Source organism: Acinonyx jubatus, chromosome C1, assembly GCF_027475565.1.
Source record: "Acinonyx jubatus isolate Ajub_Pintada_27869175 chromosome C1, VMU_Ajub_asm_v1.0, whole genome shotgun sequence".
Taxonomy (NCBI): Eukaryota; Metazoa; Chordata; class Mammalia; order Carnivora; family Felidae; genus Acinonyx; species Acinonyx jubatus.
Window position 1 is genome coordinate 43712018 of NC_069381.1, and position 18359 is coordinate 43730376.

At 41.5% G+C, this 18359-nt stretch overlaps 1 protein-coding gene across 1 annotated transcript in view; it reads left to right on the plus strand.

The window, feature by feature from the left end:
- Window positions 1–18359, plus strand: part of TTC4 (tetratricopeptide repeat domain 4) — a 31165-nt gene that overhangs the window by 11399 nt on the left and 1407 nt on the right. The window contains exons 6-9 of the mRNA XM_027059101.2: window positions 4956–5042; window positions 7071–7288; window positions 8146–8227; window positions 16276–16358. Of these exons, the coding sequence (XP_026914902.1) occupies window positions 4956–5042; window positions 7071–7288; window positions 8146–8227; window positions 16276–16358 (470 nt within the window). The remainder of the gene's footprint in view (window positions 1–4955; window positions 5043–7070; window positions 7289–8145; window positions 8228–16275; window positions 16359–18359) is intronic.

Below are 18359 nucleotides of genomic sequence, written 5' to 3' on the forward strand. Positions count from 1 at the left end.
ATAAGCAGAGCAAGCTTTGTGACATTTTTACTTACCCTGTTCCCATCTCCTATTCCCTATTTCCATTTCCCTACTACCACAGTAGCCTTGAAAGAATCATGGTGAAAATGAGCAGCTTGGCAGCCACCAGAGGAGGCAGATAGGATTAGAGCCCTTTCAAAGCCCCGTTCCTAGAGAATTGTCATTATTTGACCATCTGGGTGGTTTCCAAGAAGACCCCACTCACCAGGCTGATTTAATTTAACTCATCTTCGAGCTATCCCAGTATGAAAAGCTTTTGGGGGTGGGGGAGCTGGGTGGGAAGAAGGGGTGTGTCAGAAATAATTAGAAGGAATTAGTTAAGATTGCCACTGCCTGAGATAGTGCATAACAGGGCAAACAGTAGGCTTACCAGAATACTTAAAAGGAAAAGCTGGGAAATGAGATTCTGCAGGGGCTTTGAAAAGCTCCAACATATTCCTGAAGATCTACAAGGTCACATGTGTGTCCAGGGCTATGCATGTGCTCAGGAAAGATCTAAGAAGGCCCTTAGCTTTTACCTCTGGCTGACTTGGAGGCTCTGTGAAAGCTGTAAGGGAAGGCTAAGGCTGCATTGTAAACAGTGGGTGAGTGTTGAAGGTGTGCCACAATATGCGCAGAGAGCCCTCCAGCAAAGAGTGGGAGACTTTTTGCCTTCAGGCGTTTAGGGAAATCTGTCCAATCATTAGCTGACCACTAAACTAACTATTCAGGGACTTTCATGTCGCATAAAACAGAATACACGCTTTATAGAATTAGTTCAGGAAAGTAATTAAAACAATAGGAGAAGCAATATCAAAAACTGGAGGGGAAAGAGAGAGGAGAATGCAATTTCCAGAGTTGCCATATTGTATTATTTTAAATGTCTGGTTTTCAATACAAAATTACAAGACATGCAAAGAAATAAGAAAGTGTGATCCATACACAGGAAAAAAATCAATAGAAAATGTCCCTGAGGAAGCCCAGACATGAGACTTATAAAGACTTTAAACCAGCTCTTTCCAGTATGTTCTAGAACAAAAGAAAGAACTAAAGAATTAAAAAAAAAAAATGAGAACAATGTCTTACCAAATAGAGACTATCAATAAATTATAAAAAAGAATCAAATAGAAATTCTGTAGTTGAAAAGTATAACTGAAATGAAAAGTTCACTAAAGGGCTTAACAGCAGAACTGTGAAGATAGGTCAGTTGTGATCACCCAGCGTGAGGAACAGAAAGAAGAATAAAGAAACATGAAGAGAGACTGAGCGGCGTGTTGGATGCCATCAAGTATATCATCATAGACGTGGGAGTCCCAGGACAGGAGAAAGTAAAAGAGACAAAAGAATACTTGAAGAGATAAAGCCAAAACTTCCCAGATTTGATAAAAAGCAGTTATCTACCCTTCTAAGAAGCTTAACAAACTCCAAGTAGGATCAACTTAAAGAAATCTGTACCTGGACATATCATAATCAAACTGTTGAAAATCAAACACAAGAATGTTAAAAGCATCAAGGGAGAAGTGACTCTTCACGTATAAGAGAGCCTCAATAAAAGTAACAGCTGATTTCTCATCAGAAGCCACGGAAGCCAAAGGGTTCCATGGATTGTCATTCAAAGTGCTGAAAGAAAGACTGTCAACTAAGAACTCTATATCCAGCAAACCTATCCTTCAAAAAAGAAGGAACACTCTTGATTTACAAATGATACAGTCTTATATATAAAAAATCCTAAGGAATCCACTAAAAATCTATTGGAACTAATAAATTAGTTTAGCAAGCTGTTGGTGAACATTCCAAACAGGAAATTAAGAAAACAATTCCATCTATAATAGCATCAGAAAGAATAAAATATTTAGGAATAAATAAAGTAGCATAAAACTTATAATCCGAAAATATAGAACATTGTTTAAAGAAATTAAATATAAGAAAATAGGAAGACATTCATAAATCAGATCTTTTTTAAATTTTTTTGTTTATTTTTGAGAGAGAAGAGTGTGAGAGTGGGAGGGACAGAGAGAGAGGGAGACACAGAACCCGAAGCAGGCTCCAGGCTCTGAGCTGTAGGCACAGAGCCTGATGTGGGGCTCAAACTCAACTAACCGTGAGATCATGACCTGAGCGGCAGTCAGATGCTTAACCGACTGAGACACCCAGGCGCCCCTGAATCATCTTAATATTGTTAAGACGACAGTGCTCCCCAAATTGGTGTATAGATTCAACCCAGTGTGTATCAAATTTCTAACTGGCTGCTTTGCAGAATATTGACAGACTGATTCTGATATTCATCTGTAAATTCGAGGTACCCAGAATAGCCAAAAACAATCCTAAAAAGCATTAAGTTAGAGCACTGACACTTCCCAATTTCAAATCTTACTAAAATTTCAAATCTTACTACTGTAGTAATCAAGACATTGTGGTACTGGCAGAAGGACAGACCTATAGGTGTAACAGAATTGAGAGCTCAGAAGTAAACCCTCACATTCATGGACAGTTAATGTTCATCAAGGGTACCTAAACTATTCAATGGGGAAGGAACAGTCTTGTCAATAAACGATGCTGGAACAACTGTATATCCCCATGCAAAGCATGAATTTGGACTCCTACCTCATTTCGTATGCAACATGGATCAAAGACCTAAATGGAAGAGCAAAGCTACAAAACTCTCTTTTTTTTTTTTTTTTTTTTTTTTAGAGAGGGCATGGGGAAGGGATGGGAGGTGGGGGACAGGGAGGTGGGAGAGAATCTCAAGGAGGCCTGGAGCTGTCAGCACTGAGCCTGATGTGGGGCTCAGTCTCATGAACTGAGAGATCACAACCTAGCTGAAATCAGGAGTCAGACACTTAACCAACTGAGCCACCCAGGCACCCCAAAGCTATAGAACTCTTAAAATGTTGGCATTAATCTTCATGACCTGGGATTAGGCAATGGTTTCTTAGATATGGCACAAAAAGCACAAGAAACAACAAAATAGATAAACTGGACGTCATCAAAGGTAAAAACTATTGTGCTTCAGAGGCTACCATTGAGAAAGTGAAAAGACAGCCCACAGAATGGGAGAATATTTGTAAATCATGTATCTGTTAAGGGTTGTTTTTTTTTTTTTTAAGTTTTATCTGTTTTATTTTTGAGAGAGAGAGAGAGCGAGCAGGGGAAGGGCAGAGAAAGAGGGGGAGAGAGAGAATCCCAAGCAGCCTCCACACTGTCAGCACAGAGTCCGATGTAGTCTCAAACTTATGAACCATGAGATCATGACCTGAGCTGAAATGAAGATTTGGATCCTTAACCAACTGAGTCACCCAAGCGCCTCCTGTTAAGGGACATTATCTGGAATACATAAGGAACTCTTAACATCTCAACAATTAAAAGACAATCCAACTTTTTAAATGGGCAAAGGATCTGAACAGACATTTCTCCAAAGAGGGTACGTAATGGCCAAAAAGCATATGAAAGATGTTTAACATTGTTAATCATTAGGCAAATGTAAATCAAAACCACAATGAGATTCTATTTCACACTGGGATGGTTATCATTTTTTAATTAGTTAATCAATTTTGAGAGAGAGCACAAATGGGAGAAGGGAAGAGGGAGAGAGGGAGAGAATTCCAAGCAGGCTCCACACTGTAAGTGTGGAGCCCAGTGTGAGACTCAAACTCATGAACTACAAGATCATGACCTGAGCTGAAGTCAGACACTTAACTGACTGAGCCACCCAGGTACCCCTGGTTATGATTTTTTTTTAATTTTTTTTAACTTTTTTATTTATTTTTGAGACAGAGAGACAGAGCGTGAACGGGGAGGGGCAGAGAGAGAGGGAGACACAGAATCCGAAGCAGGCTCCAGGCTCTGAGCGGTCAGCACAGAGCCCGACGCAGGGCTCGAACTCACGGACCATGAGATCGTGACCTGAGCTGAAGTCGGATGCTCAACCGACTGAGCCACCTAGGCGCCCCATGATTTTTTTTTTTAAGGAAAATAAATGTTGAGAAGTATGAGGAGAAACTGAAACCTTTGTGTGTTGCTGGTGAGAATGTAAAATGACAGCCATTATGGAAAACCGCTTGGCAGTTCCTCAGAAAATTAACCACAAAATTAACATATGAACCAGCATTTGTATTACTAGGCATATACCCAAAGAATTTGAAACAAATATTAAAATAAATACTTGTACATGTGCCACAACACTCCATTGTATTCCTGTAAATCAGAGTAAAAACAACAGGGGACAGAGTCTACATCATCCTTAATCATTCTCTGATGTGGACCAGACACTGATTGGGTGTAGCTCAACTGTAAAGGCACTGAATTGGACATAGTTTTTAGTGGTATCAGTGGGGTGGGGTACTCTGTATAGTGTAACCAAACTTCCTAACAGCAGAAAGGAGTTTTGCAGCTCTGTTGGCAGACTGGATTGGAGAAGGAATGGACAAGAGTTACCAGCCATTGTTAGCCTTTGTGGGGCTTTTGTGGGGAGGCTGAGGTATGGTTGGTACTATATTTTAGGTCAGAGGTCAGCAAACTAGCCAAATCCAGCCTTTGGCCTGTTCTTATACATTCTGTGAACTAAGGATGTTTTCACATTTTTAAAGAATTCTAAGCACCCAGACATGTGCTTTTAAAGTTTGTTTAATTAATTAGCTAATTAATTAATTTAGAGAGGGAGAGAGAATCCTAAGCAGGCTCCACACTATCAGTGCAGAGCCCAGTGTGGCACTCGAACTCATGAACTGTGAGATATGACCTGAGCTGAAATCCAGGAGTCAGATGCTTAACTGAGCCAGCCAGGCACCCCAGATGTGTGCTTGTGAAATGTTTATTGAACTGAATCAGGCCGCTGGTATTGCTTGACACAGGAGCCTGGGTTGGATACATACCAAAGATCATGATTAAGAAGCAGGCTGGGGTAATGGAAGAGGAAGCAAGTTCCCTAAGATGATGGATCTCAATTTCATTTTTAGAGAACTGAACAGAGGGATATAAGAAAAGCAAAGATGAAAGAAAAGAAGGAGCAGAATCACAATAAGGCTTTACTCCAGGCCGTCAAGGTGAGTGCTCAAACGTCAGGCCCGTATGGTCTTGCTAAATCCACTGATCCTCAAACTTATTGGGAACCTTTCTTGGGATGCTTTACCTGAATTCGTTCATTTTCTTTATGCTTTGGTGAAGCAGTGTGGTGAAGGGGCTCTGGAGTCCCATCCCCTGAGGTCAGTCAGCTCTCCTGCTTGTGTACATGTGTTGATCTCAGGTAATCTATACTGAATAGTTGCTATGGGTTAAGCAGTATTTAATCTTCACAGTAGCCTTTTGAGATAGATCTTCCATCTGCTGCTTTGCTAGATGATGATCTTGTCTCAGAGGTGAAGAAACCTTGCACAGCTGATGTGTATCAGAGCCAGGTCCTTGCTCTGAGCCATTGCATCCTGAGAGAGTCTGAATTTTTAGGAAGCTGCTCCTTTATAACAAAAAGATTTGACCCTGTCCTTTCTTCCCTGCATTTTAAATGGATGTAGTCTGAGCCAAACCATGTTTTCACCTGGATACCTAGCAAGGCACCTGTAGAGGTTTGGCTTGCTTGGTCTTCACAAGGGAGAGGATACCCGCCATGAGATTGTGGAGTAGGCCCTTGGTTTCATTTTTTGTTGAGTTAAGTTATGCACCATTAAAGTTACTTACTTGGGGCGCCTGGGTGGCTCAGTCTGTTGAGCGTCCAACTTCGGCTCAGGTCATGATCTCGTGGTTCGTGAGTTCGAGCCCCACGTCGGGCTCTGTGCTGACAGCTCAGAGCCTGGAGCCTGCTTCGAATTCTGTGTCTCCCTCTCTCTCTGCCCCTTCCCTACTCATGCTCTGTCTCTCTCTGTCTCTCAAAAATAAATAAATGTTAAAAAAATAAATAAATAAAGTTACTTACTGACTTTGAGACCCTCATACTAAGATGTACTCCACTAGTCCCTCCCCCACAACAAGCAATCTGCTAATACCTGTTAACAGAATGTAATACTCTAGATTCTCCAGCTAGTCATCCATAGTGAGGGATGTGGTCATATTCTAAAATAAAATGTAGAATATTGCAATGCCCAGACATTTGTATACAGACCTGATTTCGACTCTCTCCTTTAGTCTGACCCTGCATCTTAAGCTTCAGTGTTCATAAGAATTGCTCTAACAGTTGTATACACAGAACCATATTTTACCAATGGTTTAAAACTGGGGTCAGCAGACTGCAGCCAGTGGATCACATCCCTGCCTATTTGTTTATGTGTCACATATGGCTGTTTTCACACTACAGTGGCAGAGTTGAGTAGTTAATTTCAACAGAGACCACTTGGCTCAGAAAGCCTAAAATATTTGTCTGATCCTTTAAGGAAAAGTTTGCCAACCCCTGATGTAGGAGATACTAAAAGTAACTTGGATCGCATGTAACTTTCCCTGCGTGTGCTAGCCTCCACACACATACATAAAGAGGCAACTCTTCTGTTCAGACCTTTGATTTATCTTTATTTCCACGAGACGGCCAAGATTAAGTCAGTGTGCATTATTTTTAGTATTCTATGTCCTAGCTAAACCAACACACTTACCATTTTTGTATATGCCTTCTCTTGATCTTTTCTGTGCCTTTACATATGCTGTTCCTTGGGGTGGAATGACCTATCCTCCCCGCAGCCCCTGCCCAACTTCTCTGCCTTTCATAGTCATTGCTCAGGACCCAGCATACCCCAGTCATCTCCAGCCCCCAGGCTAAATTAATTATTGATGGTCTGCATTTCTGCAACTCCACTTCTTACCTTATATTGTACTTATTTCCATAGCTCTGTGCCCACTAGACCACGAGCAGGGTCTTGAGGGCAGGAACCATATCTAGCTTGTCTCTGTGACACAGGGTCCAGCATGTGGTCCAGCACCTGGTCAAGGTGAGTTCTCCCTGCTGTGCCAAGCCTCAGGGGTAATGAAGATGAATCCTGTGTAGAGCTGGCCCTCAGGAAGCTCACAGTTTGATGGTTTCCCTGTTATTGAAATGGTCTTGGATCCTTCCACACGATAAGGTTTGTGTGTGTGTTTTTATGTTTTTAATCCAGGCTAGGAACATCAAGCTAGTCTCTGAAGCTGCCAGTGAGGATGAAGATTCAGACTCAGAAGATCTAGGTGAGCTTTCCCTGGATCGGCTCAGCTCGGAGAACCGCTATGGAGCCAGGCTGAGTGTAGATGAGCAGGGCAGGTTAAGCTGGCCCGTGCTCTTTCTGTACCCAGAGCACACCCAGTCGGACTTCATCGCTGCTTTTCATGAGGACTCCAGGTATTTACTTGCCCAAGAGCCCTTTGTCCTTGCTTGCATGCTCTTTCCCTGCTGTCTCGGCAGAGGAAATTTTTGGTTGAGGAGGTCCGAGTATAGTTTAGAGGGTTAACAGTCTGGTTTGTCATAATCTCTCTATCCTGGAGCTCATTTCTCCCTTCACTAACTATAACTAGCTTTGTAGTGACAGACACAGGTCGCACTGTTGTCTGGACTGGGCTAACAAGCAGAGCACCACAGTAGAGTTTGCCAAGCCCTAATACATATCTCTGGTGAGATAGGAAGTCATTGTAGATAGTATATGCATGGTAACTGAAGTGTGTATTAGGAAAAATATAACTAGCAGTTTTAACATGTGATTTCATAGAGTTAATGCTTAGAATGCAGCTAAATGTAAGGTATGTTGTTAACCCTGAGTTAGTTTAAAGAAAATTACTGTCATCTAATAGGATAAGTGAGGGCTGCCTGGGTGGCTTAGTTGGTTAAGTGGCCAACTCTTGATTTCGGCTCAGATCATAATCTTACGGTTGGTTCATGGGTTCAAGCCCCAAGTCAGGCTCCGTGCTGACAGCATGGAGTCTGCTTGGGATTCTCTCTCTCTCCCTCTTTCTCTTTCCCTCCTTCACGTACTCGTTTTTTCTCAAAAATGAATGAATAAACTTGGGGGAAAAAAAAAAAGGACGACTGATACACATACACATTTTGGCTTAAGCCAGATGGCTTTGGATCAGAATGGCTTGGGCCTGCATTTCATGTTTTATACATTTTTGATACCTCTATGTATGGGTGTCCAGGGCCTGTGGTGTAGGAAAATAGATCATGAGTTACTGATATCCAGAAAGTACATGTTATATCCTTAGGTTTATTGATCATCTGATGGTGATGTTTGGTGAAACACCCTCTTGGGACTTAGAGCAAAAATACTGCCCTAATAATTTAGAGGTAAGAGATGTTTTACCTTGTTCCTATATGGGATTTTGGGGGGGGGGGGTAGGTTTTTACTGCCTTTAGAAAAAATTGTGTCAAATTATACAGAACATAAAATTCATTATTTGAACCAATGCATACTTTTGTAGCATGAAGTACATTTAATTTACATGGTTGTGCAACCATCCCCACCATCCATCTTCATTTCATCATCCCAAACTGAAACACTGGACCTGTTAAACAGTAACTATTTTCTCCTCCAGCCCCTGGCAGCCACCATTCTACTTTCTCTTTCTATGAATGTGACTACTCTAGGAACCTTCTATAAGTAGAACCATAACACTATTTGTCTTTTTGTGTCTGGCTTATTTCATTAGCATAATGTCTTCAGGGTTCATCCATATTGTACCCTGTGTCAGAATTTCTTTCCTTTTTAAGGCTGAATAATACTCCATTGTTGAGACCTTTTTATTATTATTTTTGTTTTATTTTTTTATTATTTTTTGAGTGTGTATATGTTTTTTTTAATTTATTTTTTTAATTTACATCCAAGTTAGCTAGCATATAGTGCAACAATGATTCCTAGAGTAGATTCCTTAATGCCCCTTACCCATTTAGCCCATCCCCCCTCCGACAACCCCTCCAACAACCCTCAGTTCTCCATATTTATGAGTCTCTTCTGTTTTGTCCCCCTCCCTGTTTTTATATTATTTTTGTTTCCCTTCCCTTATGTTCATCTGTTTTGTCTCTTAAAGTCCTCATATGAGTGAAGTCATATGATATTTGTCTTTCTCTGACTCGCTAATTTCACTTAGCATAATACCCTCTAGTTCCGTCCACATAGTTGCAAATGGCAAGATTTCATTCTTTTTGATTGCCGAGTAATACTGCCAGGGTACTGCATATACACACACACACACACACACACACACACACACACACACACACACACCCCCCACACTTTATCCATTCATCCATCGATGGACATTTGGGCTCTTTCCATACTTTGGCTATTGTTGATAGTGCTGCTATAAACACTGGCCAACTAATATAAATATAAAGGGTGCACATGTAAAGGGGTGCATGTGTCCCTTCAAAACAGCATACCTGTAGCCCTTGGATAAATACCTTGTAGTGCGATTGCTGGGTCGTAGCCTAGTTCTATTTTTAATTTTTTTGAGGAACCTCCATATTGTTTTCCAGAGTAGCTGCACCAGTTTGCATTCCCACCAGCAGTGCAAAAGAGATCCTCTCTCTCTGCATCCTCTCTGACATCTGTTGTTGCCTGAGTTGTTAATGTTAGCCATTCTGACAGGTGTGAGGTAGTATCTCATTGTGGTTTTGATTTGTATTTCCCTGATGATGAGTGATGTGGAGCATTTTTTCATATGTTGATTGGCCATCTGGATGTACTCTTTGGAGAAGTGTCTATTCATGTCTCTTGCCCATTTCTTCATTGGATTATTTGTTTTTTGGGTGTTGAGTTTGATAAGTTCTTTATAGATTTTGGATACTAACCCTTTATCTGATATGTCATTTGCAAATATCTTCTCCCATTCTGTCGGTTGCCTTTTAGTTTTGCTGATTGTTTGCTTCGCTGTGCAGAAGCTTTTTATTTTGATGAGGTGCCAATAGTTCATTTTTGCTTTTGTTTCCCTTGCCTCCGGAGACGTGTTGAGTAAGAAATTGCTGTGGCCAAGGTCAAAGAAGTTTTTGCCTGCTTTCTCCTTGAGGATTTTTATGGCTTCCTGTCTTATATTTAGGTCCTTGATCCATTTTGAGTTTATTTTTGTGTATGGTGTGAGAAAGTGGTCCAGGTTCATTTTTCTGCATGTCGCTGTCCAGTTTTCCCAGCACCACTTGCTGAAGAGACTGTCATTATTCCATTGGATTTTCTTTCCTGCTTGGTCAAAGATTAGTTGGCCATACATTTGTGGGTCCATTTCTGGATTCTCTATTCCATTGATCTGTGTGTCTGTTTTTGTGCCAGTACTGTACTATCTTGATGATTACAACTTTGTAATATAGCTTGAAGTCCAGGATTGTGATGCCTCCTGCTTTAGTTTTCTTTTTCAAGATTGCTTTGGCTGTTCAGGGTATTTTCTGGTTCCATACACATTTTAGGATTGTTTGTCCTAGCTCTGTGAAGAATGCTGGTATTATTTTGGTAGGTATTGCATTGAATATGTAGATTGCTTTGGGTATTGACATTTTAACATATTTGTTCTTCCTATCCAGGAACATGGAATATTTTTCCATTTTTTTATGTCTTGTTCAATTTCTTTCATAAGCTTTCTATAGTTTTCAGTGTATAGATTTTTTTACCTCTTTGTTGTTAGATTTATTCCTAGTTATTTTATGGGTTTTGGTGCAATTGTAAATGGGATCGATTCCTTGATTTCTCTTTCTGTTGCTTCATTGTTGGTGTATAGAAATGCAACCCATTTCTATGCATTGATTTTATAGCCTGCAACTTTGTTGAATTCATGAATCAGTTCTAGCAGTTTTTTTGGTGGAATCTTTTGGGATTTCCATATAGAGTGTCATGTCATCTGCGAAGAGTGAAAGTTTGACCTCCTCCTGGCCAATTTGGATGCCTTTTATTTCTTTGTGTTGTCTGATTGCTGAGGCTAAGACTTCTGATACTATGTTGAATAACAGTGGCAAGATTGGATATCCCTGTCTTGTTCCTGATCTCAGGGGGAAAGCTCTCAGTTTTTCCCCACTGAGGATGATATTGGTGTTGGGTCTCTCATATTATGGCTTTTATGATCTCGAGGTATGATCCTTCTATCCCTGCTTTCTTGAGGGATTTTAATTAAAAAAGAATGCTGTGTTTTGTCAAATGCTTTTTCTGCATCTATTGAGAGGATCATGTGGTTCTTGTCCTTTCTTTTATTGATGTGATGAGTCACATTGATTGTTTTGTGGATATTGAACCAGTGCTACATCCCAGGTATAAATCCCACTTGGTCGTGGTGAATAATTTTTTTAATGTATTGTTGGATCCAATTGGCTAATATCTTGTTGAGGATTTTTGCATCCATGTTCATCAGGGAAATTGGTTTATAGTTCTCCTTTTTAGTGGGGTCTTTGTCTGGTTTTGGAATCAAGGTAATGTTGGCTTCATAGAAAGAGTTTGGAAGTTTTCCTTCCATTTCTATTTTTTGGGGCAGCTTCAAGAGAATAGGTGTTAACTCTTCCTTAAATGTTTGGTAGAATACCCCTGGAAAGCCATCTGGCCCTGGACTTGCTTTTTGGGTGATTTTTGATTACTAATTTAATTTCTTTACTGGTTATGGGTCTGTTCAGATTTTCTGTTTCTTCCTGTTTCAGTTTTGGTAGTGTATATGTTTCTGGGAATTTGTCCATTTCTTCCAGATTGCCCATTTTATTGGCATATAATTGCTCATAATATTCTCTTATTATTGTTTTTATTTCTCCTGTGTTGGTTATGATCTCTCCTCTTTCATTCTTGATTTTATTTATTTGGGGCCTTTTTCTCTTTGATCAGACTGGCTAGTGGTTTATCAGTTTTGTTAATTCTTTCAAAGAAACAGCTTCTGGTTTCATTGATGAGTTCTGTTTTTGGTTTTGATAGCATTAATTTCTGCTCTAATCTTTATTATTTCCTGTTTTCTGCTGGCTTTGGGTTTTATTTGCCGTTCTTTTTCTAGCTCTTTAAGGTGTAAGGTTAGGTTGTGTATCTGAGACCTTTCTTCCTTCTCTAGGAAGGCCTGGATTGCTATACACTTCCCTCATAAGACTGCCGTTGTTGCATCCCAGAGGTTTTGGGCTGTGGTGTTTTCATTTTCATTGGTTTCCATGTACTTTTTAATTTCCTCTTTAACTTCTTGGTTAGCCCATTCATTCTTTAGTAGGATGTTCTTTAGTCTCCAATATTTGTTATCTTTCCAAAATTTTTTTTTGTGGTTGATTTCGAGTTTCACAGCATTGTGGTCTAAAAATGTGCACGGTATGATCTCAGTCTTTTTGTGCTTGTTGAGGGCTGATTTGTGTCCCAGAATGTGATCCGTTCTGGAGAATTCCATGTGCACTGGAGAAGAATGTGTAGTCCACTGCTTTAAGATAAAATATTCTGAATATATCTGTTAAGTCCATCTGGTCCAGTGTGTCATTCAATGACATTGTTTCCTTGTTGATTTTCTGTTTAGATGATCTACTGCTGTAGGTGGGGTGTTGAAGTCCCCCACTATTATGGTATTATTATCAGTGCGTTTATGTTTGTGATTGATTTATATATTTGGGTGCTTCTACATTTGGCACAAATGTTTACAATTGTTGGGTCTTTTTGGTGGAAGAACCCTTAATTATGATAGAATGCCCTTCTTCATCTCTTGTTACAGTCTTTTTTTTAAAGTGTAGATCGTCTGATGTATGTATGGGTACTTCTTTTGTCGACCATTAGCATGATAGATGGTTCTCCATCCCTTTACTTTCAATCTGAAGGTATCTTTAGGTCTAAAGTGGGTCTCTTGTAAACAGCATATAGATGGTTCTTGTTTTCTTATCCATTCTTTTACCCTATGTCTTTTGATTGGAGCATTTAGTCCATTGACACTTATTTTATTTTTTCCTGGTGGAGAAGGGAGACAGGCCCATTGACATTTAGAGTGAGTACTGAAAGGTATGAATGTATTGCCATTATGTTTCTTGTAGAGTGGGAGTTTCTGGTGATGTTCTCTGGTCCCTTCTAGTCTTTGTTGCTTTTGGTTTCCCCCCCACCCCCCACCCATCTTTTCTCCCCTCAGAGAGTTCCCCTTAAAATTTCTTGCAGGGCTGGTTTAGTGGTCATAAACTCATTTAATTTTTGTTTGTCTGGGAAACTTTTAATCTCTCCTTCTATTTGGAATGACAGCCTCGGTGGATAAAGAGTTCTTGGCTGCATATTTTTCTGATTCAGCACCTTGAATATATCCTGCCACTCCTTTCTGGACTGCCAAGTTTCTCTGGATAGGTCTGTTGCAAACCTGATCTGTCTTCCCTTGTAGGTTAAGGACTGTTTTTTCCTTGCTGCTTTCATGATTCTTCTCTTGCCTGAGTATTTTGTGAATTTGACTGTGATATGCCAGTTGATGGTTGGTTTTTGTTGAATCTAATGGGAGTCCTCTTTGCTTCCTGGATTTTGATGTCTGTGTCTTTCCCCGTGTTAAGGAAGTTTACTGCTATGATTTGTTCACATAACCCTTCTACCCCTATTTCTCTCTCTTCCTCTTCTGGGAGCCCTATGATTGTGATGTTGTTCCTTTTTAATGAGTCACTGATTTCTCTAATTCTTAAATCATGCACTTTTGCCTTAGTCTCCCACTTTTTTTCTGCTTCATTGTCCATAAATTTGTCCTCTGTATCACTAATTCACTGCTCTGCCTCATCCATCCTTGCCACTGTGGCATCGATTTGAGATTGCAGCTCAGTTACAACATTTTTTATTTCATCCTGACTGGCTTTTACTTCTTTTATCACCCCAGAAAGGGATTCTAATCTATTTTCGATCCCTAGTATTCTTATTATCATGATTCTAAATTCTGGTTCAGACATCTTGCTTGTATCTGTGTTAAGTCCCTGGCTGTCGTTTTTTCCTCCTCTTTCTTTTGGGGTGAATTCCTTCTTTTTGTCATTTTGATGGCAGAAAAGGAATTAATAAGGTCAAAAAAATTATAATTAAAAAATTAAAAACACACACACACAAATTCAAATAAATGATGCTAGATCCTAGGTGTGTTTCAGTCTGGTTGTTGAAAGATAGATTACAGAAAAAAGGGAAAAAGGGGAAAAAAAGAAAAAAAAAAGGAAACGTTTGAAAACTTGAAAAAAATGAATACAGTGAAATAGAAAAAAATGAAATAAGTAAAATAGAATTTGAAAAATTTACAAAAACATAAAAAATATAGTAGAAAAAAATTAAAAGGAAAATATTTTCAATAAAACTTGAAAATAAATTTTTTCTCTTTCTGTATTCAAGAAAAAGAAACAAAAAGAGGAAAAAAGAAAATTGAATAGATGGACCAATGAGCAGACTGAAATACTATTGAAATTACATCATTTTCCCCTAGAAGTCAAACTATGAAGCAATTTATAGTCCATGAACTAAGCAGGCAGAGACACTTGTAGTGTTCCTGAAGAGTAAGGTTGGCCCAGTTGGGCGGGGCTTAGGGTAATGGTTCTGTTCCCCACTAGATGTCGCTGTTTAGCTTACTGGGGTGGATTGTTGTGGTGCTTGTAGGTATGTGCATGTGTGGGAGGGGTGAAAGGCAGCTACCCTGTCTCTAGTATCGGAACTCTGTTCTCCCCAATCATCAATTGTGCACCTGACCTTTGTCATCGGCTTCCATCCACTCCCTGCTTTTATACTGTCCATGACCAAGCCCCAGGCAACACCTCCCTCCTGAGTTTTATCTCAGATGCAGCTGTTTTCCCTGACCCCTTATTTCTGAGGGACTGCGGCTTTGACCTGTTCTGCCCCTCTGCAAGAGGGTCTCACTGAGCAAGGGCCAGGTGCCCACCCCCAGGAATGTTCATGGGACTGTGCTGCTAATGCCAAGAGACTGCATCTGGGTGCCAGCCTGCCCCAGAAAATGTTCATGCAATCATGTAGCAGCAGCATTTCAGGGATTATGGAAAATCGCAATACATATCTGACACCGGGCTTCACCCTTAACGACTTTGTTCCAGCACCAGCAAATGTGGTTGTTCTCCGGGGTCTGCTGGCCCAAGGACCCCCGGGCCTCACTCTGCCTCTGGGGATTTGCCCTTCCCACCAGAGCACTGTCAGGTATCAAGCTGCAGAGTTTGAGACTCTGTGCTCCCCCTGTTTATATCGAGTCTTAGTGGAATTTAAACCCCCTCCTTTTTTCTCTTTTTAGTTCAGTCCCTGCAGCTCTTTCCACTTTCTCTCCAGCTGCTTTTTTGGGGGGTGGGGAGTGGGAGGTGCTTTTCCCATACTCTCCCTCTGTCTCCGTCCTCTTACCACAAGCAAAAGTAGCTCCCTGTCCTCCGTGGCTTCTGTCTCCCTCAGTTAACCTTTCTGTGCCATGTACCTGCTGAGTTCTGTGGTTCAGGTTGTGCAGATTGTTGTGTTAATCCTAAAATCAGTTTTCTAGGTGTACAGGATGGTTTAGTGTTGATCTGGCTGTATTTCATGGATGCGAGATGCAAAAACAACTTCCATGTTCTTCTGCCGTCTTGGCTCATTATTTTTTTAAATCACAGCTTAGGGTACAAAGATTTTGTCTTCTAACCATTTGAGAGTAAGATGCCAACTGATGCCCCATTGCCCCTAAATACTTAAGCATCATTTCCCTACAGACAAGGATATTTTCCTTCATAATCCCAACCAACCACCAATATCAGGAAATTAGTTTGATACATTAGTTCTGATTGTGACACCCCATCTCAGCTGTCCCCAGGACACCCTTCTCATCCCACATGGGCTCTGACACCTCATCTTGGACAGCTGTCCTAAAAGGTAGCCCTTATCACCTGGGTTAGGCTGGCCAGCTCCCAGCAAGCTTGCCCTCCACTGGCTGGGCTCACTCCCGGCCAGCCCGTCACTCCCTCACTCCCTGCCAGCCCTCCTATGCAGACATCTTCCTAACCCTCTGTGGGCTTTGACACCTGCACAGGGCCGTCCCGTGTGGACATCCTTCTCATCCTCCTCATCCTCCTCGGGCTGTTCCCCTGCTTTGGGCTACTGTGCCTTTTTTCCCCCATATCTAAGAGGTCTAGGACTGATTGCTAGGGAAGCGAAGGCTCACAGGCCTGGCCTTGAATCTTGGTTTCTTTGTTTACTAGCTGAGTGTTGTTAATGAATCATTTTTCTCCCCTGATCCTTGGTTCTGTCTTTGGAAAAAAGTGGATCCGGTAATATCTGTCTCGGTGTTATGGGCAAAGACTGAGTGCTTTACATTCCACAACTCTATAGAAGAGTCATTCAACTAATAACAGTTGCCTTCTCTTTAGCTTTTCACTAGACTTGGCCTCAACATGTCTAGTGCTGCTGAGGCCCTCTGTGTCTGATTCCTGCACCTTTATTCTTCTTGCAGATCTACTTTGAGGATGATGGTGGGACAGAACTCTACCGGGTGCCTCTCAAGAGCACCCTGTTGCACGTGCTGCAGCACCCCAGGTGAGCCATCTTCATGAGGCTGAATAGACCAGGGAAGGTTAGGCACCATCCCAGGGATACAGCCAGGTTCTCATTGCACTGCTAATTGCCTTTCCCTACTGCCCTAACTGCTTTCCCTACTGCCCTGGACATAAAACTGAGATGGCAGCCATGGAGACTGGTTCAGGTCATTGGCCAAATAGGCTTCAGTGTGACTCTGCTCATTACACTGCAGCCAGGACACCCTCAGACTGGGAGAAGCGAATGGTGCTGGTCTGAGAAGGGACAAGCTGCCTGGCTTTTGTACCTGAAAACAGCAGGGTTGGCGCTCTTTTCCTAATTGTGCCCGTGTCCCTTGATACTGTTATATGGAAAAGAACATTGGTTCTTCAAGTCAAGACACCATCATTTACGAGCTGTGGGACTGTAAGCACATACTTCCTCCCTGAGGAGGTTTCCTCATCTGTAGACTGGGGCTGATAATTCTCGCCTACATTTGTCTCAGGCACTTGAGAGCCAGCAAGAGAGTAGGAGTCACAGTAGTTTTGTAAACTGTAAAGGGCAGTCTTGTTGTAAGTGCGTCTTTGTTAGTAGCTGTGGCAGCCAGTTGGATTTGGCTTCTGTTTGTTCAGCTTTAGGGTGTTCTGGACTATGAGGGAATCTCCTGGGTAGATTTGAGAATTGACTCTTGGACTATTTTTCCCTAAGCTTTGAGCAAAGCAAATGTCTTGCATTTAGACTAAAGAAGCCCACTGTGTTGGACATGAGGGTTGGGTGTGCTGAGAAAGAGGCTGGAAAGCTGGCTTGGAGCCATGCATGAAGGCCTTGAATGCTCTGTTCCAGAGCATACTTTATCCTGATCGTGGTGCATGGAGCCACAGGGGATGTTTAGGTAAAACAGAGTAGCGTACAGATCATATGTACTATTTGATGGTGAGGCAGGAGGTAAGGGGTGGATTGTAGAGAGATTTCAGAGGCAAACTGGGTAAGAATTGGTAATGTGGTGACTAACTCAGTAGTGGGGATCTGGCTGGTCTTGATGTTTCTGCTTTGGGTTGGCAGGTGAAGATTTCTTCAGATAATGATATGACTTCTCTTGGCAAGTGGTGTTTTTGTTTTTATTTTTGTTTTTTGGTGTTAAATCTCTCTTCCAGTCCATAGACAATTTTTGAGCTATTCCTTTTTTCCATTATTAGCAAATTACTACCACAAATTTCTTTAAATGGGCTTCACACTTAGCATGGAGTGCAGGGCTTGAACTCACGACCCTGAGATCAAGACCAGAGCTGAGGTAGAGTTGGATGCTTAAATGACTGAGCTACCCAGGTGCCCATTACCACATTTCTTTAAAGGCCTGAGGTCCGCTCTCTCCCCATCTCCAAAAAGCTAAACAAAGCAGATCTGTAAAGGAAAGCCAATCTCATGCTTCTTAGAAAATGTAAATGCTGTTGGAAATGTTTACTTTTTAAATGATTGGCATAGGCAAGAGGCTACCCAGGATAGGTTTTGACTAATTTCAGACGTTGAACCGGGTGAGCCAAAATATATAGACCTCTCTGTCCAGATCCAAGCACATTGGGTAATGCTAATACCCCTCAGTCTGGGAGGCCGAGGCCTTGCCCACCTCTCTAACCTGCCCCACTCTGCTTGCTTTATGCCCCAACAACAGCAAATGCTGTGGTGACCTGCACCTCCTGACGTTTGCTCCCCCATGTCCCATCACAACTACCCCTTTTCTAAATTAAAGTACACATGGACACAGCATCTTCCAGGAAGCTTTTCCTGATTCCCCTTTCCTATAGAGGGCATCATGCCCTTTGGGCTAATGCTGTATCTCACAAATGCTTCTGCGATTGTCTTGCTGTCATTAATTCTCTCTCTCCCTTCAGAACTTGAGCATGGGATGGTTTTTGTTTTTGACTATTTCGAGACAGAGAGCATGAGGCCGGGCAGGGAGAGAGAGAATCCCAAGCAGGCTTTGTGCTGTTAGTGCAGAGCCTGATGCGGGGCTCGATCCCACAA